Raw genomic sequence first — 23,430 nt, forward strand, 5'->3', positions numbered from 1 at the left:
AAAAAGTTGGCCTTGCACCACGTCCTGAAAGACAAGGACTACATGATGTTCTCATGTAAAATTCCATGAAGAATGAAAACTAGAAGTTGTTCTTACATTTGGAAGCTGTTCTTACATTAGTACCTGTAGTAACTTTGCTTGAATTCAGGGCCTGAAAGAAAGCTTTGTAAGAGGTCAGAGAGAGAAGAGATTTGAAGTATAAGCAAGCACATTCTTTCTTCCCTGACACAAGTCTTGCTCATCTTTGAGTTTCTAATGTATGCATTTGATCAAATGCTGTTTTAGGTTCATTAATGTGCCCATTGTTGCTTGACACAACATTTATATCATTGTATGCTTTGAAGCTTTTTTCCCAGTACACCTGACTTTATATTTTCCCCTTGCTCTTTATTTAATCTTATGTTTTAACTTGTTGTCAATGTAATACTGAGTCAACCTGTCCCCCTTTCTGCTATGCGTGCTGTGGCCTGAGATTCTTGCACTTCCCCTAGTTCTACCTTCTTTGCCGTTCAAGTCGATTCTCTATCTTTAGGAACTTCCAGGAATTGGATGAGTTGCTACTATTAAATATTCTCTTGGTGAAACATGTGCTGGCTTTTTAATTGTTCTGGGAGTTTCATGCCATGTAGGTGACCAGGTGTTTTAAATGCTTTTAAATAATTTTCTCATTGGCTGTAGAAAACAAGTGTTGACTAATTGGAAGTGTAAAGCTGAAAGAAAATACTCAGTAGTGTAAACTAAAAGACAAGGCTTTGTATACAATTGAATAGTGTAAGATGCTGTCAGATTAAAAATTACAGTGTAATAGCAGGTTTCAGAGGTAGCCACTTTAGTCTGTTTTAGGAAAAGCAGCAAGGAGTCTGGTGGTAGCTTAAACACTAATAATTTTATTATGGCATAAGCTAGTGCTATACTGCGAATACTATAATACTGTGTAATACTAGAACATGCTTCTCACAGGATGGTGCTTTTGGAGATTTTCCTGGATTTAGATCTAATCTCAATGGGAAAATGTAGTGGAATAATTATGCCAGAATAAAAGTCCACATGGGGAGTTATGCTGATATAACTAGCGGTCTAGAATTATACTGGTATATTATGCCAGTAAATTTTCCAAGTTACTTAGCTCACACATTAGATGGCTGTGCACTGGCCAGTACTTCTAGAAGCCCCTGCCCATGACCTAACAATGCACTTTCGTATGTCCACACTGGCAATATGTTGTTTGATAATGTGTTGGAGCCTCTCATGGCACCCACTGGATGCACAGGAGGCTGGAGATGTGTGGAAGGGGAGAGGTGAAATTGATATACTGGGTAAAGAAAAGAACGTGTCAGATTCCAGACTGACTGTTTCAACACCTCCCGGTTTAGCTTAAGGAGGATTCCCAGCTGGTGTGCATGTGGGCTGTAACTCCTTAATGGGAGCTGTTCCCGAATTAGCTGGCTTATAAGATAGGAAGTATTTTGTTTAGCACAGTGCTGAGGCTTCTCCAGGTATCATGATTGTAACACCTAGGATTTGCTGGGGAACCACAAGGGCAAAGAAGAAAGTCTCTGCCCCAGAGAGCTTACATTCTAGGTGCCAGTCAGAATGCAATGCAACAGAAGGACAAAATGGGCATATGTGCTGGGGGAGGAGGTAACATTAAATCAGTATTTAGCAGTAAAGAGGAAGTCTTAGTGCACCTTTTGGCAACTTAAGACTTCTGCTATTCCACTAAACCCTGTTTTATTGTTTCATCCTCCCAACGCATCCCAGCCTATTGGTCTATTTCATTCACTGCTAGGTCTCATGAGGCACCTAAACTGTATACTTCCCGGGCAGGGAGCTCATTGTTGGTACCCAAGAGATAAAAATATTACCTTGTTTATTTTTGGCTGGTTTCTTTATCTGCCAATACCTAGGTTCCAGAATCTGTGATGTCAGTGCTAAAACTGATGATATAATTAACACCTAAAGCAGTGTAAATGGGAAAGGAACTGTACTAATAGTTCTTGACAATGAGGACATTGATGTCAGCTGCTACCGGAGAGACATGGAACCCTGAATTCATATCTTCAGTTAAAAAGATGTACAGTTTCCTAGTAAATGCATTAGTTTATTATTTTTTAGTGGAGTCACGTTCTGTATTTAGGCTATCAGACATTTTCTAAAGAAAGCATTTCAGTTCACTTTTAAATGATGTGGATCATTACCCACCTTTCACAGGAAAGCAAATCCAAAAGTTACTTACAAAATTTCAAGTCTGAGCACTAGAACTACAATTGTTGGTGTACTTCATCCATAAACCACTTTTTAAACTTTTTGTTTGTTTGAATCAAATGACTCCTTGAATTAATTATGTGATGTACGGGAGCAGTTTAGCTAGAGTTCAGTGGATTCTCCATCACTGACAATTTTTAAATTGAGATTGGATGTTTTTCTAAAAGATACATTCTAGGAATTATTTGGAAGAAGTTCTATGGACTGTGTTGTAGAGGCGGTCAGATTAGACAATCACAATGGTCCTTTCTGGTCTTGGAATCTATGAATGCATGAATATGCACTGCAAAGCTGAGGAGGGAGAAGCAAAACAGATTTGGCGAGTTGAGGGGCAAATTTAACACACACACACACACACACACACACGCATCACAACATTGATAATGATATGTTCTGAGGTCAGCAATGACCTAGGAAGCAGATCAAAGCTGCATTAATGTTTAATTAGAATATTGTGTGGCATGCTGATATCATACCCTTCCATATCAGACTGGCAATGCTTCAGCTGTCAATGTTGTCAGAATTTAGACCCAGTGTGGCAGTTCACCAGACACACTTTTTAGAAGTCTGGGAAGGAAAAGGGAAACTATTGAAAATAATAGTCTGGCCACTAGGGCCATGCTACATTAGGAAATTATTTTGAAATCACTAAATTTGACTTAACTCCCAATTTAACAAATTCAAACTAGCATGTCCACACTACAGGGAAGCCTTGAAATTAGTCCGAGGCAGGCTCTGTTAATGTGCACGTGCTATCTTGGACTTAAAGCCCCAGGAAGGACTGGGGAGTAATTAGTTTGAATTAGCAGCACTGGAACATCCACACTACTGTTATTTCAAAATAATTATTTTGGAATTAGCGTTACTCCTGATAAAAAGCAGGAGTACGGATTTCAAATTCCGTGGCCCATTATTTCGAAATAACGGGCTTAGTAGTGTGACTGTTCCACTTACAAATTCGACCTGGGTGGGGGGTAATTTCAAAATGAAGTCCTAGTTTAGACCAGTACTAGGTGTTCCTGTCCTCCCATGGCTGTGGCTCATTAAGGATCTTTTTATACAGGCAATAATTTTTCTAAAGGCTGTCGATTTATAGGAATGTTCACTGTACAAGATCTGAAACAACTTTTTCCTTCAGAGATCAGTAATTCATCATTATTACACTGCATCTTAGTTATGTTGTAAAATGAACAGCAGCTCAGCTGGGAATGGAAACTGTAGTAATTAGCTGTGAATTTCTAACTCTCTACCTCCTCATTAGGAAAATTCTCTGAATTAGTGTATAGAGATTTCAAGCTGAGTGTCAGGATTTGTTTTCCCTTTCCCTTTCTTTCAAAGGAAAACGTGAAAAATAATTCTTCTCCTTGTTAAAGATTTAGCTACCATATAATTGAATAAAACACTAAGATAGTAAATGGAAAATAGTCCCATGTGCGATCATGCCACCTCAAGCCGAGGAGGGCTATTCTAGGACAATGTCAGGATAGATTAAAAAATTTTAGTTATTTGAAGTGTGTATTAGAGGTGTAGGTCTTAGCATATAAAAGAAACAAGGTAGGTGTAGTAATATCTCTTATTGGACCAATTTCTATTAGTGGAAGAGAGAAGTTTTCAGGCTTCACAAAGCTCTTTTTCAGGTTTGGGGAACATAACCAGATTGTCTTAACTCAACACAAGTTGGGAGAGACAGTTAAGCACAAGGAGGTCACACATGCTGTGGACTATTTGAAATGAAGTATGTAATTAAGGATTAGCAGGCAGTGGGGTGTATTACAAATTGTTGCAATAAGCCATAAAACCAGTGACTGTTAAGTCCATATATTTTGGTGTCTGGAATATTTATGACCTTAAGTTCCTAGGCTCATCTTCAGAAGGTGCTATGCAGGTTTATTTTGAGGACAGAGAAGTCAGATATGGAGTGAAAAGTATTCACCTGCGTGCGGGCCCGCTGATGGGGGAAGGAGCAGGCAAAGGGGGCAGTTTCCCCTGGGCCTGGAGTTTCAAAGAGACCAGAGGTTCCCGGCTGCCACTGCTGCTACTTTGACAGCGGTAGTAGCCTGAGCCCCGGGCCCTTTAAACTGCTGTCCAGAGTATTGTGCTATGCACTCCGGGCAGATCTGAGGTCTGGGAAGGGGACGCATGCACTGAGTTCATTCAGATGCATAGTGATATTGGGTTTCACCTACATGGGCAATGTGGGGAATTTGATACACTGGTTGGGGTACACCACAGGTTGCTCCTTATAATAAGCTCAATGCAGTTGGGAGGTTGTTTGAAGGCCAGAAGCAGGAATTCAGGAAAGATTTATCTCAGGATGTGATCCCCATCAAGTCTGGGTTGTGTCTGATGACACCCCATATGGATTCCAATATGAATTAGTAGGTAACAACTAAGGGTGCTGGGGCGGGAGGGTTGAGTGGGATTTTTTTCTGTATAGAAGGAGGTTCTCCCAGGCTATCTGGATTACCCATTTCATGATGTTATGTATTTCTCAGTTGGAGTGTATTTATTTACTGAAGGTGTGTGGGTGTGTATCCCACACACTCTCTTCTGTGATAGCTGAGTGCCTGTGGGTGAAGATGAAATGGATGAATTTGGGGATGTGGTTAGGGCAGATTTCTGAAGGCTGTATGTTATCTTGTAGGTTACTGAGGAAGGCAGCAATACTATCGCAATGAGAGATGGTGTACAGAGAGGTGACATCCATGGTGGCAGGAATGGTGTTATAGGGGAAGTTAATGTTGTGAAATATCTTGGAGGAAACTGGTTCCTGTGAGTCCTAATATTCTTTCAGTAAGAGTGTGTGTCCAGACATAATAGGTCTGCCTGGGTTTCCTTGTTTGTGTATTTTAGGAAGCATGCAGAAGGTCACTGGCATAGGTTCATGGAAAGGGGTGCGGGTTGAGGTGGTCGAATTTTTCTTTTAGTTATTTGTGGAAGGATTTGTTGGTATTTTTAAAATTCCTGTGTGGTGAGGAGGGCTTTTGAATTCTGAATTGTAGGTGGTGTCAGAGAGCTCTCTTGGTCTTATTGAAGTAGTCATCATGATTAAGAACTATGATGGTACCCTGTTTGTCTGCTTGTTTGAACACTGATGACTGGATGTCAGAGACTGGATGTCCTCTAGATGGCACCCGGATTGTTGTGGATGTAATGTGTATTGAAGATCTCACAATTTTTCCCCTGAGGAAATTAATGGAACAGTCCTGTGTGTGGTTTCATCTGCTGGGATGTATCTAGTCAGAGTATTCTTTTTTTTTTTTTTTTTTTTTTTAATGACTGTCAGTGGGAATGTGATGGTTGTGAAATAATTCCTTGAGATGGAGTTGGTGGAAGGATTATTTTAGTTCTCCATGTTAATATAGAATCAGGTTCTAAGGAGGGTCAGCAGTACTGTCCCTGGAAGAGGTTCTGGTTAGGGGTAGTCTTGATCGATTATGATGTTGGGATGCCGTGTAACTTCTATCTGGTATCATGGCTTCTCCTAGAGATGGTATTCTGTTGGTTGTAGAGGTGTTGTACTTGGATTCAGTTTTTGTTTTGATGTCAGATGACTGTCAGCAAGTGGCTGGTTCTTTGTTTTGTTTTGATAAGTGTTTTGGGTTTCTGGCATGTTCTGCCAGATAGATTTCCTGATTTTTTTTTTCCTTCCGGTGTGTGAGGGAATATGATGATTTCTTGTCTGAGGCGGTCTAGAATATATAAGGTGCAGGAGGTTGTCAGCTTTTCAGAGATTCTTTTCCAGAGCTGTTCAGCATCATTGGAGTCGTATGTAGAGGACAGAGGGTTCTAAATGGTGAATTCTCTGGGGAGGATGTTTTGTTTCTTGCATTTGATCAGGAAATAGATATTGGTGTTCAGTCTGGCTTCCTTCTTTGTGTTGTGAAGTGTCCATTTTAAACAGCAATATTCAGTATCTTCCATGGATGTTTGCAATGTTGTTGTGGCCATGTTGATCCCAAGGTACGAAAGAGAGAAGGTAGATGAAGTAATATATTTTATTGGACCAACTTCTGTTAGGGTTTGGGACAAGCCTTCAAGCTTCACAGAGCTATCTCATACCTGGCTGGATGACAGTTCAGTGGTGTTTGCATATTGTGTATCAGAGCTGGTGGTGTCAGTACAACTAATGCCTCCCATGCCAGCAGGAGCTGTAATTGAATGTGGTTTGACAGAATTTCTATTGGGGGTCACGGGAACAATTTGTACCGTGGCATGCTGAGAATCAGTGAACCAAACTGTAAACCAGGGCTGAGCAAACTATGGCTGGTGTTCCGCATCTGGCTCATAGGGTCTTTTAATCTAGTCCTTGATCTCCTGCTGGGAAGCAGGGTCAGGCGCTTAGCCTGTTCTGATGCTCCAGCTGGGAAATGGGATCCATGGCTTGCCTAGACCTGCTCCACATGGCTCCTGGATGCAGGGGCAGCCAGGGAGCTCTGTGTGCTGCTCCTGCCCAGATAACTGGCTCTGTAGCTCCCCTTCGCTGGGAACCATGGCCAATAGGAGCTGCACAGGTTGCCTGAAGATGGGGTAGCATGTAGAGCCATGTGGCCCCACTTCCATGAGGGAGCCAAATGGGGGACAGGCTGTTGCTTCCAAGAGTCATTTCAGATAAGCACCATCTGGATCCTACACCCGTGTTCCTTCCTCCACCCTCCGTGTCCCAACAGACTGCCCTCAGCTCTGATCCTCCAAACCCTTTGCTCTCAACACGGAGAACCCTCCTGAAACTCAAGCCACTTATCCCCTGCTCCCTCCAATCGGAGCCCTCAACCCTCACATGCATCCTACCCTAGCCAAGAGCTGCTCCTGCCCTCCGAACTCCTCAGTCCCAGCCTGGAGCACCCTCCTGCACCTTGGACTCCTCTTTTCTGGCCCCATCCCAGAGCCTGCATCCTCAGCTGGTACCCTCAACCCCTCCTGTACCCAAGTGTCAAATTTTGTGAGCGTTCATGGCCTTCCATACAATTTCCATACCAAGATATAGCCTTAAGGCCAAAAAAGATTACCCACCCCTGCTATAAAAGTCTATATATGATGGAAACTACTTCACATTTAATTCCAGCATGTTTGATTGCTGTGACAAGTTCCTTGCCTTTTTTTGGTTAGTGGGCATTCTGTAGTTACATCTGGTGAGGCCTTTGTATTTGATGATAGGGCACATTCTCACTGTAGGGTCCGAATTGTGTTAAATTTTAATCGTGCGGCATGGTGTGCATTGCTTTGTCCTACCATCTCGCTTAAACCATAGGAGGAGAGCAGGGCACTAGGATTCAAAATCCCTCTTGTCATTTGTTTGGGCAGCCATCTTTTCTTCCTCCTGGCTTTTTATAAGGTTGATCCCATTTCCCCCTGGGATGTTCCTGTTCAAAATCTTTGTGCACCCGAAGCTGTAAACACTGCTTAATCATTTCACTGAATCCTTTCCAGTTCTTGCAATTTTAATAAGCTGATAAACTGTACAGAAGCAGCAGATTTCCCTGAAAACAGATAAACCACATCTCTGGTGAATGTTCCTGGACAAACCAATTTAAAGTCACAAGGGAGAGGGAGCCTTATTACTTTCAAGATGTGCTGCTGCACCTATGATACTTTGCAGTGATGTGCCTGCTTTGAAATAGGTAAAGAAATGAACGGATCCCCAAAAATAATCCAGCCCCATTCTGCCCACAGCTGGGAGTTGTCAAAGGGGACATTTTCTTATAGATAAATGTATATAGCCTCTATTATGTCATATTCTGCACAAAACGGAAATGCATAGATGGAAGCAATGATATACCCACTTGGAAATGGGAAAATACGTTGCATATTGAAATTCTCACTTTACACTTATAGAGCAGTGGTTCTTAACCTTACTGCACCCCTTTGGTTCTCAAAATATGTTCTCACACCCCTTATTAAAAATCATTGAAGTAGGTCAGTTTTAAACCTAAGTTCTAGCATAAAAATCTGGCATGTCTCGCACCCCCAGAAATGGCATCTTGCACAACCAAGGGGTGCGTGCACGCCAGGTTAAGAACCACTGTTATAGAGTTATGTTGCTTATGATGATAATATTTCTGCCTCTGCTGGTTCAGTAGTAAGGGCTTCCGTTGCCACACCCCAAAAGTAATTGCAAGAAACTAGTTAGTCGGGGGTATATTTTCAGGGATAGTGGAGGGAAAGCTCTTTCCCCATAATAAGGAAAATCTTGCCCCCTTTCTATACAGCTTCCATAGCTCTTATGATTACTAACTCTCAGCCTAAGTGCTGAATATCTGCAACTTCTATTGCATTTAACAGGAACTGTGGGTGTTCAGCTTCTCCTAGGTTCAGGCCATCTGACTAGAACTTCTAGCCCTTAACTACTAATAGAACAGCCATGCGCCACCCCCAAATGGCCCTTGCCCATTTTCTTGCCCTCCCCCGGTTTCCTTGTGCTTACCAGGTTGGAGCCGCGGGGTTTTAAAAATGGCACCCAAGATGGCAGTCATCTTAAAGGGGCAGCCTCCTTTTTACAATTTTTGGTTTTTTTTTTTTTTGCTTGACAATTCTGGTGCAGCTCTCCACATTTTTTCTGCTGCTGTTTTGGCTCTCTTTGTTAAATGGGTTTGCCACCCCTGTAATAGAATGTTTTAGATTCCACTCTTGTTAGAATCAGTGGTTTGACTTGGACACCTGTGTGACAGAGCACTTGCCCTGCACTGGCCCCTTTAAGACCAAGACTCAGGCCCTGAGCCAGGGCGGGAATAGAGGGACCAGCTGAAGCTGTTGGGCTAATGAGAGCCCAGCTGTCAGCTACACAGAAAAGCCCGGTTGGCTTGGAAAAGCCCAGCTGAAGCCATTAGGGCGAGTGAGAGCCCAGCTGCCAGCTATAAATAGGGAAGCACAGTTTGCTTAGGGAGGGCCAGTGGAGAGCTGACTGCAGAGGAAGCAGGAGCTTCTTGGAGGGAGACAAGCTGGGGACAGCCAGCAACAGCTGGAAGAGGGTCAGCCAAGACTCCCCCTGGCTAGGGGCTGGAGACAAAGCCCCTGGTTTGCGGGCGGATCATGAGGCTGACTAAGTAAGTAGAGCAGTTGAGACAAAATGCCAATGATGAGCAACCCATACAGACTGTAACTTGCCCTGAGACGGGCTAGATGAGGACAGTCAGGGGGCACTGATGCATGGTAGGGGGCTTGCACCCTGACAACCTGATACTTGGCGTGCCATGCCAAAGAAGAGCTGGCAAATGTAAGCACTACAACTCGGCCTCCAGGTCATGGGGTGATTAAATTTTAAATTGTCTCTTTGTTAATGGAAGATTTCCTGCCCTTTGTTTCCTCAAGTAAGTTTAAAACTAAAAAGGGACACAATCTGCTCCCAGGCATAGGCACAGAACGTCTATTGAGAGAGTTAAACACACTCATATGACAGCAGAATTTGGCCCCAAAGTATTTGTATGATGGAAGTTTACAACCTGAAAAATTTCCCAGATAGATTTTATCAAAAGGAATTAATCGGGTCTTTTGTTCTTCATTGCCTTTGCATAGTTTGCTATCATTCTTTAGATGACAGTTTGTGTTATTGCCTTTATTCTGCCTTGTTAGCTGTGGCAAGATAGTTTTTCTCCAGTTTGAAGCCTAATTAAGGAAGCTACCAACTTCATTTCAAAGCAATTAACCTTCTTTTGTGGCATATAGTGTAACAAACACAAGAGCAAAACATTTCAGCTATATGACATTTTCAAAAATGGGCTATAATTAAGGACTGAACCTGGAATCTTTGCTCATCTGGGTAGTCTTGTTAGCATCAGCTGGAGCCTGTATATGAGCAAGGACTGCACATGGCGTATGGTATGGGTTGTAGGCTCAAGCTAATGGATTGAAGCTCTATGGGGAAGAAACCTTGTTTTATGCTCCAGGCATGTCTGTAAAGTGCCTAGCACACTACACATACTGTTAATTTTTAAATATACATGTTCTACTATACATGAGCTAATCAGTTTGCTAAAATAAGTGACTCAAAGATTTATCCAAACATACCCTAAAGGTTTCCTAAAGATAAAAATGATTATTTTTGTTTAATAATCATAGTCCAAATTTCAGGAACAGAAGTACTGAACAAAAACTGTTCCCTAGGCAAGGAAAATGCACAAACCTCTTTGTTGTCTTATCTGGTTAACGGGTAGAATGAACCCAGATAAGGAATGTTAGCTGCTGAGTGAGTATGTCTCAAAAGCAGCTGTGAGAGTCACTTGTATTTACTGCTACCCAGAAAGGGAGACCTTGGGGAGGGAAGTCAGGTGGACATCAACTGAAAGAATTGGAAAAAAAATGCTGAAATATTTTTTTAAAAGCCAAATCTGCTTTATACATGTCTTTGAGTTTATGCCTGTTATAGAACATGACAAGTTAGCTGTGGCAGGATGCCAGAGTTTAGGATGATACTGCAGTCAGAAGCAGAATGATTCTGCTGACTCATGGTGGTTTATCCTTGAAGCCAGATCCGGTAGGGATCACTAGCTCCAATCTAGGCTGTAAAGGGTTTATGTATCCCTTAGAAGAGGGGCAGAAAGAGCTGCCATCTGAGGTCAGGAAGGAGAAATAATCTTGGGTTGAGACTGAAGTTTCTTAGATCATTTGACAATAAATGCAAACCCAAGGAAGTGGTAAACTTCAACAATAAGAGCTGCAAAAGCAACAAGGAATCCTGTGGCACCTTATAGACTAACAGATTTATTGGAGCATAAGCTTACGTGGGCAGAGACCCACTTCATCAGATGCATGTAGTGGAAATTTCTGAGGCAGCTATAAATATACAGGCATAAGAAAAGAGTACCAATCAAGAGTAAGGCTAAAGATAATGAGGTCAATTCAGTCAGGGAGGATGAGGCCCACTTCTAGCAGCTGATGTGGATGTGTGAAAACCAAGAGAGGAGAAACTGCTTTTGTAGTTGTCTAGCCATTCACAGTCTTTGTTTAATCCTAAAGTGATTGTGTCAAATTTGCAGATCAAGTGTAGCTCTGCAGTTTCTCTTTGAAGTCTGTTCTTGAAGTTTTTTGTTGCAGGATGGCTACCTGTAAACCTGCTACTGTGTGTCCAGGAAGATTGAAGTGTTCTCCTACAGGTCTTTGCCCACGAAAGCTTATGCTCCAATAAATCTGTTAGTCTATAAGGTGCCACAGGACTCCTTGTCGCTTTTGCAGATTCAAACTAACATGGCTACCCCTGTAATAAGAGTTGCTTATCTTCACTGCTCCTGTGGTTTGAGCTATAGCACTAAAAATAGCATTGTAGAAGTTACAGCTCAGGCTGGAGCTCTGGCTCTCATGCCCATCCCCATCCCTAGCCCCAGCCTGAAGGTTTTAGCTGTTTTTTAGCTCTGTATTATGAGCCCAACTGGTCTGTGGATTCAGGCTCTGAGATTCACAGCTGCTGGTTTTAAAATGCATTTGGCCTGCTCACTCATGCTAGGAGTTAAATTGAGGGTAAATAACTCTGTAGCGAAGACATATCCTTTCCAGTTCCAAAACCTGTGTGAAGATATGTGCGCACTTATGGTGTGGAAAGAGCAGTGTAAGAACTTTCCCTATTCTTAGATCACATTATGTTGTGGAAGATAGAAAGGAAATTTTGTTTTGGTGGTTCCATTTGGATACGAACCCAAAAATGTAGCTGCGTGTCCCAACCTCTCAGAATGAGATCTTACACAAGCTTTCTCAGGAGATTTCAGGACTCTTTGTTTTTGTTGGGACAAGCAGTACTGAGAGGCCAGCTTTTTTCATGATGTTCTAACATTTCTGCTTCTGGTCCCCATTGAAGGAACAAAGAGACTACTGCCCAGCATAGCAGGGCTTAAAGAAAGCTTGTGAGTTAAGCTAGTCTACCCCATATCCCAACTGTGGGAAAACTAGACTAGCAGGGCTATGCCCCAAACTAGCTCCTGTAGCCCCCTGACAGCTGGGAAGACTCAGGACCTGAGGGAAAAGGAGAGATCAGGTTCCATTACAGCCCTGACCTGGGGATGGGCAATAATGACCTGTGGGTCAGATGCAGTTCATCTTAGTTAGTCACCGGCGGGTCGCCAGATGCTTTATTTGCCTGCACATCCACTGGTCCACGGCCACACACAGCTCCCATTGGCTGTGGCTTGCTATTTCTGGCCAATGGGAGCTGTTGGACGTAGTGACCCAGCCTGTGCCATTTCCCACAGCTCCCATTAGCTGGCAACAGCAAACAGGAGTTCGGAGCAGTCATACCTGTGATTGCGCAGGTAAAAAAAGTGTTGGGCGGCCTGCAAGGGGCTAACCCTGGTGAACTGCATCCAGGCCACTTATTGGCCACCGCTGCCTTAACCAATGATCTAGCCACAAGGCTGCCTGGCCACCGAAGGCCCAATCACAGTCCCAAGCAGAACCTGAAAGTAAAAAAGGACAAGTGAATAAAAATGAAATATAATGGAGGGCAAAATTAACCAGACTTCTTTTGATTTTGGTTCAATTCAACTTGAGGAGAAAAGATCAGGGAGAGTCTCTGTACTCTGATAATTTTCTCCCATCCCTATAAATTAGTGCTGTAGTTGTACAGTGTGGGAGAGAAAGGAATAGTGCAGTTTGCTCAGGATACAAAAGAGGGGAAGAGGCATGAGTACCATTAAAGGAAGAATGGAAAAATATCAAAAACTGCTGTTAGCTCCGTAAAAGGCAAAAAGGGCAGGCAGTATTAAGTCATGCCTAAAGAAATTCCACAGAAACAAATCTCACATTAGTGAGATTGCTAGCTGAGGGAAAGTTAATAGCACTCCAGTACTGAAAAAGCAAACAGATTTCCCTCCCCATCAATGAAGTGAAGTAAGTCAGAAACACCACATGTGGGGGCTGGACTTATACACATTCAACTGCTGGTAGAAACGCAAATGAGGTAGGGTAGGGAAAAAAAGATAATTTTAAAAGCCAGGTCTAGTCATGCTATAAGAGCATTAAATGGGATCTGATGAATATCCTACGTGAAATACTGCCTCTGTTGAAGGCAGTGTGAGTTTAGGAATTGCCTTCAGTGGGGCCAGGATTTCATCGACTGTATATTGTTAAATAAGTTGAAAGTAAAGTGTTGAATTTTTTTGTTAAGGTGGCAGCAAACACCACAAAGGGAAATACCTGATGCCAAACATAGGAAACTTCTATAAACAGAGATACAGGCTGGTGTACTACGCCACATCTGACAAAGTGGTTTTGACCCACAAAAGCTTATGCCCAAATAAATCTGTTGGTCTTTAAAGTGCCACGGGACTCCTTGTTAATCTGATCTGTGTCTTGTAGAGCAGCACTTTTAAATCTCATTTCTTTGCAAATGGCGTGCCTGCATTATGCAATTTTTAAACATTTTTAAACTTAAGACTTGTGAAAGTAAATGACTAAGTAGCAAGATCTTCTGCAAACATGTTCTCTTTAGTCTTGTCTTAAAACCCCCATAAAGAGCAGAAATTTCCTATTGTGCTGAACTGAATCATTGTCTCAGTTCCTTTATCATGTATTCCTTGTACTTCACTCATTTGCTGTAGATTCTTTATGTTCTGTAAAAATTAATAAAACTTAACGTTTATTTCAAATTATATTTATACTTGAAGTATTGTATTTATTCATGGGCCAATCTTGTTTGCTTTTTATTTAGCTTCATCATACACAACAAAGACACTTTCTTCAACAATGCTACAAGAAGTAGAATAGTACATCATATTTTACAAAGAGTGAAATACGAAGAAGGGAAAAACAAAATTGGTAAGTGCTCAACAAGATGCTTTTTAATTTGGTGTAAATATCAATAAAGCCTGAGCATGCTCATAGGTCAGCTTTGGGTTTTTTTTTTAAATCTCTTCTCTTGGTACATAGCTCAGAAATGTCCATGGCAGTAACTTTTCCTTGGTATGCTCAGTCATTTTGAAGATGAGACAATAAAATGCCGGGCTGCTTTTCCATGAAAGACTGATACAAGGTAAACAAGAGACATGCAAGGCCCATTCCAAAATGAAAACTTGCCACTCTCCTTGGACCAAAGCATGGAGGAGCTAGGAGGGATGGGAAACTCATGCAGCCCCTAGTTTCAGACTCCAACAATCCTCCATGAATCCCTGTTCTGTTCCTTTGCACACTGAGGTCATGGAGGTTATTGCAGTTCCCCGCTTCCTTTCCATAGGGGGAGAGGGAGACAAGATTAGTGGAGAACTCAGTTTCCTCAGCATAAAATGGTGTCTTGACACAGGTATGGGTTTGCTTCCCACCCCCCTTCTTTGGCTGCCATGAGGAAGAATGTTCTTCATTCCTGTAGACCTTTGTGCTGCTCCTGGCACACGCCGTGTCCGAACTCTCAGCTGGGGGAGCCTTGCTGGGGTAGCAAAGCCCATTCAGTTTCCAAGCTGTCAACAAGCTAGGGAGGAACCTTTTTCTTCCTGTTCCCAGAATTAGGGAAGCACCACACATGCTCTGTCTCCCTGACACCATCCTCAGCACTGTGGTTGGAATCAGATCCCTCCTCCATTAGTAATGGGAAGAGTTGGGGGGCTGCAAATGCCACCTGCAGTCACTGCCTGGACCACTGTGTTCTCTTATTTACCTCAGGATCCCAGTTTCTAGCTCTCCATTCATGGCCCCACCACTGTAGTATCAGTATCTTCTGTGTAGGCATTGGAAGTGTGGGAACCTAGCCAGGCTAAACAGCTCTGATGAGCTTCACACAGTACAGGTAGTCCCCGGGTTACGTACAAGATAAGAACAAACCTACAGTCCCTAAGTTGAATCTGTATGTAAGTCGGAACTGGCATCAGCCGCTGCTGAAACTGATCAGTTTCAACAGCGGCTGAATCGGGACACCAGTTCCACTTACATACAGATTCAACTTAAGAATCCCAGGCGTCCCCAAGTCAGCTGCTGCTGAAACTGATCAGCAGCTGATTCCAGGAAGCCCAGGGCAGAGCAACTCTGCCTCAGGCTTCCTGTAGTCAACTGCTGGTCAGTTTCAGCAGCGGCTGACTTGGGGATGCCTGGGGCAGAGCAGCTGGGGTGCTGCCGGGTTGGTCCAGTAGCACCAAGGAGCGGTGCTGCAGGACCAACCGGTAGTGCCCCACCTGCTCTACTACAGGCCCCCGGCTTTGCTCCATGTCTCCCTGGTCTGCTGGGGGGGCACTAGCTGCGTCCCCCCCCCCCCCCCCAGCAGACCAGGGAGACAGGGAGCAGCTTTTCTCGCCCCGGAGGAGGCGGGCGGCGGGACCAGGCGTCCTGCCGCTCCAGTCCTCTGGGGTGAGAAATCCCCGTTTGTAACTGCGGATCCGACATAAGTCGGATCCGCGTAACTCGTGGACTGCCTGTAGATGCACCAGGGACCAAGATCTGACCCATAGCAGAGATCAGCAAAACAGTACAAGCAAAAATGATATTTATGGTAAACCAATGCTTCTCTCAGAAGTAAACATGTTTGTCTGTATCTGCAAAAACAACAAGGAGTCCTGTGGCAGCTTAAAGACTAACAGATTTATTTGGGTATAAGCTTTCATGAGTAAACACCACTCTGGCAGATGATTCTCACTGTAGTCATCTTATAAGATTTTCTCAGCAGATTATGAATAGGATATGGAGTCTTTTGCCTCTGGGTCACTAGTTTGAACATCCCCAAAGTTACCAGCAAATACTGTACTGTCGAATAGCTGTGTAGTGACCTTTCAGTAACTTTCCAAGTAAAGTCATCTAAAGCTCAGCTGGCACCAACTACTTCACGTCAGTTTTGTCTGAGAGGCCAAAGCTTTAATGGACAGAGAATGAACTGTCATTCCCTTTGGGTCAGAAGTGGGGTATGTTGTTGGGTTTCATGCTGCTACTACCTGCCTTGTGGCTGTGCTGTCCATAGATAGCTTCAATCTTCTCAGGGGTGGGGAATATTTTTTTTGGGTCGGGGGCTGCTGACCACCAGGCTAATAGATTTTGTGTGCTCCAGCTCCATGGTGGGATAGTGGGGATGGAGTGCCAGTGCAGACTCCACAATGCTGTGGGGGGGGGGGGGGGACCCCAGCCTCAGAGGTCGGATCCAGGCAAGCCAGGGACCATATGTTCCCCACCCCTGCTCTAGGCCATTGATCCAACAGCTTTCAAAGCATTAAGTTAAATATATGTAATGATAGTTTTCAAATAGCAATCAAGGTTTTCATTGGTTAGTTACACTACGGTACAAAAATTCAAACCTTTTGTCTGAAATGTGCAGACTGCCAAGAAATGTGGCATCTCATCTAAACAAAGGTTCCAAATATATCCTCACACAGGCTTTCTTATATGATTATTAGACCAAAATATTTGGGGTGAAAGTCAGCCCCAGTGTAGCTCCTTTGGCTTCATTGCAGTAAAACTCCCCGTCAAAGCCTTAAATTCAAAGCACGACAAGTTGCAAGTTGTGAATAGTAAGATGAAATATGGTAGCAAGTACCTGAATGTTGTATTTGTATGTGCTCCACGGATAACCCTACGAAAAGTCTTTACTTGTGCCTTTCACTGCACTTCATTTACCAATTTCTCGTGAAAATGTATTTTGCCCTCGTCATTTTACAGTTATTTTATCCCTCCTCCCCTGCTCCCTGCTTAAAATTAACTTAATATTTTTGGCTTTTAGGTCTGAATCGATTGCTTACTAATGGCTCCTATGAAGCTGCATTTCCTCTTCATGAGGTACTTTTCTAACATTTCTTTGTGGCTCTTAATTCAACTTTAATACCAATGTCGGTGAACCTGAATCTCCTCCTTTTCTAGTTTTACACCATTGCAGGGGTGGCCAACCAGCGGCTCTTCAAAGGAAAAATTGCAGCTCCCGCACCCTCAGCTCGGCTCCCGCACTCACGGCTGTTCTGCTTTCCCCTGCTCTGACCTTTTTTCCTTGTCTGGCCAGGGTGCCGCTTAGGGCAACGAGATCTGATGCTGTGGCTGACAGAAGCCCGCTTGGGCCACATGTGGCTCTTAAAGGGGCAGATTTTTTTCTCAACTTTTTTCCCTTGGTTCTTTGTCTGTAATGAGTTGGCCACCCTTGCACTATTGTATCCCTACTGGCTTCTGTGGAGAGTTACTCCTTACTTACACACATGGTGTGAGCATTTTCTTTGCTTTCTTTCATTTAATGATGGCTCTTCCTGAAAATTCTTGTGCTTCGCACTCACATACTGTCCTCCCTTGGTGGCTATGAATAATGTGATAGTAACAATTTGTGTATTACAGGAGTATTCAAACATTTTCATGGTGCGGACCATATCCAAATAGAGAGTGAATCTGAGGGCACCACTTCCCTCCCGTTTGCAATCACATAGCTCATTCCCACTCTTTCACTAGCAATCCCTGTGGCAACTACCAAAATTGTTTTGTATGAAAAAGCAACAGTGGGGGAGGGGAGGTTAATGTGCTTTTTAACTCCTTTGAACACTGTGTAGCACCTAGAAACAAGAGGAGCCAGTATCAGGTCACCAGCTGGCTCTTCACAACACACAATCCGACTGGTTTAATGAATCACTTTGACAGTTACTCTTACATTGTATATTGAAGTGCAAAACTGTTTTTGAACACTTGAGACCACCTTGTAAGCTAATAAAATCTATTAAAACAGAATTGTGCAGAAGCTCACCTATTGCATATTTGTTCTTTTATTGTCCACATTTGGGATGTTAAATATCAGTTAATTGAATAGTCAACTATTCTATAGTCCCTGGGCACTCCCTGTCGGGAGGGAAGTCTGAGCTCCTGGACCTGGCACAAGCCGGATCTGAGCCAGGCTGCCTAACCGCCTGGTTCCTAATACATTTTAAATGCAGAGCCTCAGCAGGAGTAGGTCCTGGACCTGGCACAAGCCGGGACTGAGCTGGGCTGCTGGCCAGCCTGCTAAAAAAAAAAATTCCTGGCAGAGGGTGGGGGGTGGGAGTGCGTGTAGTCTATAGCATTAACCTAAAAGCTTTTGTTTATCAGTTAATTGACTATACTGTTACATCCCTAGTTCACATCACTGAGGCATCTCGTCACCTTGGAACTGTGTATGAGACAATAAAATAGCCTCTTTTGTTTTTAGAAAGCAACAATCTGAATCCTTTACTCCCTTCAGGAGTTTACTCCACCTCTTGATAGCCCCACAACTACTTCTTCTGAAATACTCCCATTATCAGCAGCATGTTAAATAGACCTCTCTCAAAGTGAGCAGCCTCCTTCATAGCTATGGCTAGTATCACTTTGGAGATGGTTATTTCACACACACTAATGGATTATACCTTACAACACCAGTGTGAGGCAAGGGTGGCATAAATGGAAGTGTTGACATGACCAAGATCATGCTATTGAGTTAATGGCAGAATACAGGCAGTGGAACTAAGGATTCCTGATTTCCAGTCTTAGGGTGTGTCTACACAGCAATTGGAAATCTGAGTGCAGCTTGGGTACTCAAACCCATGCTAACTTTAATCTATGCCCACCTGAACTGCCACCACATTTCTCATTTCAGTGTAAACATTGAGAGCCCACCTTTATGTTCTAATTGCACCACACACTATGCTGTGCATGCACCTCCCTTGAATAAAGATTTGATAGTGGGACTTATTAGTTCTTAACCTTTTGCAAGCTGCAACCTGCTTTTCCATATCAGGACTGCTTTGGGAACACCCTCCTAATTACCAGAACGGAAGGACAGGATGGTCATGACCACCTGACATCTGTTTGCAACCTCTGATCTGAATAGCGCCAGTTACCAAATACAGGTCTAAGAGAAATTAACCTGTAAGGCAAACTAGTTCAACCAAACCAATGCTAAACTTGTCTTTCTGTTTTTCTGCAAGGATTTTATATAAACTGTTCAATTAAAACACATTGGAGAGTTCTTAGCAGCGAGTATATTTTGTTTAATATTTAAATTTGTATTTCAGGGAAGCTACCGAAGTAAAAATTCCATAAGAACCCATGGAGCCGAAAACCACAGACATCTGCTTTATGAATGCTGGGCCTCGTGGGGAGTGTGGTATAAATACCAGCCCTTGGATCTTGTTCGGTAAAACTTTTTATGTGCTTTTCAAATGTTGCCCTGTGTGTAGTGGGATACAGAGTGGGCTGTGATGGTAGGGAAATCTAACAGGAATATAAAGAGCTCCGTTAATTCCTCTGAGAAATGAGCCCAAACACTCACCAGCCAGTGGGAGCTGGCACCAGTACATTTAAGGGCACAATTGGATGTTGAGGCCCAGATTATTTTGTGTCTGTGGAAAGATTTATAAGAAGGGGGACCGGAGGAAAGAGAACTGCTTTCCTTGCAGAGTTTCCTGACAACATAACCTGTAATGGGAGGGATTTTAGAAGAGGACAATATCTCCCAACCTTAAGTCCTGGAGAAAGGATCTCCCAGATTTCTGAAGGCAGGAGATATGTGAAAGGGTAGCTATTGATTGTACTACTTCCCCTTCCCCCACAGAACAAGGATTCAATAAGAACCAGCTGCAACTGGCTAGGCCCTACTGCTGTGCTCCAGTACCATCCATAGGAGGATCCCAGAGTAAATAAATACAGTTCACTGCTGGACTAGCTCTCAGCCAGGGTGCTGTAGAAGGCAAAAGGCCACTTGGCCTCCTCCCTACCACTTACCAAGCCTCTTCCACATGGTGCCATAGTGCAGGTGCAGCTGATGGGAAGAAAAAGGGTGACTCTAAGTCATCTTTGTATCCTGGGACTGAGTAGGGCCCGAACTAGCCTCCAGTGCAAATTAGAACAGACACAGCTGCTTTAACTATTGCCAGCTATAATGCCCCTCCTAAGGATCATTTTGATGGTCTGGGATAACTAAGTACATTCTCATAGCACTTGTCACAACAGGATGTATGGAGAGATTTAGTTGCTAGGATACATTTGTAGAATGAAAATACTGAACTAGGGATCAGCCCATGTCAAACATGGGCCTGATTCTGGTCTTGCTTTCATTGCAGTATGTGGAGTTATCACAGTGTAACAGGAGTGTGACAAGAAAGATGCCATTTCTCCATCACTCAATCAGTGTGTACTGACACAATGGCTGTACTGTGTGCTCCATAAGAATAACGGTTCCCGAGTGGCTTCAGTTTCCTTCCTACATTGCGGAAGTTGAGAGAGTCAGTGGCAGCACCTCTTCTCTCTGCCATGTAATGCTCAGACTAAAACTGAGACCAGCCTCCGTATCAGAAGAAGCTGTTGGCTTGATGCCTAGATCACAAGTGGAGCACTGCCATTTTGCAACTGGCAGGCATAAAGGATTCCAGCAGGGAAAAGACATTGTTGGTCAGGAATGGTTTTCATTTGTGGGGTGGGGCATAATACAAGAGAGCTCATATGAAGGGGTCACAGTTGCTAAGTGAGCCATGCCTTAGACCTCTTTTGGTCCCTACCAACTGCACCCTTCAAGTGACTGGCTTGGCTTCTGCACCTCTCACTGGGTGGAACCCCCACGTAGTTTAATCACTCCCACCTTGGATCTCTGGGCTGTAAACGCCTCCCCTCACCCCCACACAACTTGCTGCTATTTACCAACCATGCTAACCTACCAGGCTAACTGCATTTAGCACCTGTCATCCCTTTTTCTCAGTGAACCCACAACTGATGAAAGTGACTCAAAAACAGCTTCACAAAAAAGTCAGTACTTAATTGCCATAGGAAACATAGCATTTAGAAAAAGGGGTTATCCTAGCAAAGCATCCTAACTGCATGTTTCCTACGTAAGCTTACTCTATCCAGAGCTCAGGTAGGGCCAGCATATTCCCATCTCTGGGTTGGGAGGGACAGCCTCCTTGCTGCACTCCCCATGTTTGGCGTGCCAGACTCTGTGTGCTGGCAACTCACTTAGTCCTCTCTTCTTTCCTGAGGCCAGCATCTTTAAGGGTTAGGAGCCACTTTGAGCCTTGATTTTGGACTGGGAGGAATACATCTCACCAGACTAGCTGGTGGCTGGCAGGGGGTATCCCTAATTTATGGCTTTCCCATTGTTTCCCCATAGAGTCTTATCTTTGTCATTGCTGATTTCCTGTTGGTCTGTCCCTTAGCAGTGTCCTGTGACCTAACTCCTGGCAGTCACACAGATTAATATTGGTCAAATAACCTGAGGAATACTAAAATAAGACACACAACTCCCATTGACCACCAAAGACTTTCTTTAACACTTTGCTTCACTACTTTGAATTATATACATTGGTAAAAATAGGTGCTGATGCAAATAATCTCATAAAATGTCAATTTTCTCTCTCAGTGGAGCAGACACAGATTGTCAGCCAAAAAATTGGGCCACAGGGTTCATGCAGCTGAGTCAGGCATCTGAAACTGTTGTCAGTGCGCCTTGGTACAGCTAAACTTGCTACCCTTATCAATACTGGCCCTGTTGTTATCATGTTTCTGTCTCTTCGGCCAGAAGAATTGTGGGTTCTCTTGAATGACATAGGAATAAAAGCAATACAACAATATTTGGCCTTTGGTATAGTGAAGCCGAGTTTCAATGATGATAATCAGTGTCATTAAATCTTCATCTTCCTTTCAAATACAAAATATAAAATTAATTCAGACAAATGGATTGCTCAGGCTGGAAACTCTTTGACACGCACTTTAAAATTGATGATTTTGTCCATTACAGGCTATAAGTTGCTTGCTCTTTCTCTCTCCTCCACTGCTTCTATCCCAAGAAACAATTGGATATGTTTTTCCTTACTATAAAATGACCACGAATATTTTTCAGGTAGTCTAAAGGCCACAACACTGGTAGGTTTCACTCTTTGACCTTGGCAGTCAAATGTTTCAATATTAACATAACAAATTGTGTTGATACCCAGCTGTGATTCACCCTAAAGTTCTGAAGTTCAGGGTGATTACGTTCCTTCATTCCTTAAAATGAATCTGGAGAATTTTTTTTAAACTGTTCATTATCATTATGTAACACCAACAGACCTGGGTTGTCCGCAGACAGAACTGAACCTGAGAACTTAGTGACTAAAGCCTCTACCGCCTCAACAAAAAGCTAACTGGCCCTTAGCGAAGGCTGTAGAACAGACTTCCCTAGCGATATCAGAGCCTCTTGGTTATGATTATTGTAATTATTTAGTGATTTATAAAGCATCCAACATCATGATCAGAGCCTGGCACGCTTTCATGCCATTTTGGAATTGTGAGATGAAATTTTCTAGACACTCTGGTAAGAGAAGTTTAAAACAAAACAAAATGAAAGTGAGGTAGAAGAGGGTTCTCTGATTCATTAATTCTTCTCTGGGAGAAAGAAGAATTTGAGTGATTGCACATGTCATTCCACTCGTGCTGTCAATGCATCTAGCACCCGACCATTGGAAATGGTGCCTGTTGTCTGGTTCAAGCTCCCCTTACTGCCAGGTGCCACGGTATTTAGGAATAAAGGGAAGAGCTGCCCTAATCTCCCTCAGTTCTTTTTTTACCACCTGTGATGGTTATTGGAACACTATAGTATACCAGAACAGTTCTTTCTCTCAGCCTTGGTGAACATGGGGTGTGTGGCGATAGATAGATCGATAGATAGTCTATTTGTCAGTGTTAGGATAGTAAGTTTTAGATGTATTATATAAAAGATTGGACTTGTTGTTTTCCCCATTTGGGACTCTTACCATTCACAGGGCCAACGTATGTGCCAGGCTCAGGATTTCAAGCCATGTGCTTTCTGCTCCAAATGTGTGCCAGTGAGCAACCTGTGCAATAGTTGCCAGAAGTACTTAGGGGAAGCACATGTGAAGGAGCAGTGCCAGATTTGCAGAGACTTCAAACCTAGGACAAAGGGTAGGAAGGTTAGGTTGAAACTCCTGAACTAGAGGAGGTGCTAACTCCCGGAGCCAGCCCGGTCTGGCTTGATGCCGACTGCTGCAGCTTCAGTGAGAAAAGCCAGTGTCATCTTTCTTACTGGAGTCTCGTCCCTCAGCACCACTTCTGCTGGTCTCTGTATGGATCCCATCTTCCCAACCTTGACATACTGTCAACTACCACATTTTCTAAAAAGTTTAAAATCCACCACTGCTGTCCTCTATGGAAGTTGTTGTCAGTGCAGCATTATTGAGGGTGAGACATGTACCTAAGTGTAGATTTCAGCTCCTGTTTTAGAAAATCTTAGCCCCAATTTCTCCCCTCCAGTATAACTTAAATCTAGTTTTTCAGTAAGCAAACAATACTAAATGACACCAA

At 43.3% G+C, this 23,430-nt stretch overlaps 1 protein-coding gene across 3 annotated transcripts in view; it reads left to right on the forward strand.

The window, feature by feature from the left end:
• The window catches only part of ANO4 (anoctamin 4), a 324,825-nt gene that overhangs the window by 233,971 nt on the left and 67,424 nt on the right, over positions 1–23,430 (forward strand). For all 3 annotated transcript variants that reach the window (XM_075934238.2, XM_075934244.2, XM_075934250.2), the window contains 3 exons: positions 13,898–14,004; positions 16,877–16,932; positions 19,155–19,276. In XM_075934238.2, the coding sequence (XP_075790353.2) occupies positions 13,898–14,004; positions 16,877–16,932; positions 19,155–19,276 (285 nt within the window). The remainder of the gene's footprint in view (positions 1–13,897; positions 14,005–16,876; positions 16,933–19,154; positions 19,277–23,430) is intronic.

Source organism: Pelodiscus sinensis, chromosome 1 (assembly GCF_052426305.1).
Source record: "Pelodiscus sinensis isolate ZL-2025 chromosome 1, ASM5242630v1, whole genome shotgun sequence".
Taxonomy (NCBI): Eukaryota; Metazoa; Chordata; order Testudines; family Trionychidae; genus Pelodiscus; species Pelodiscus sinensis.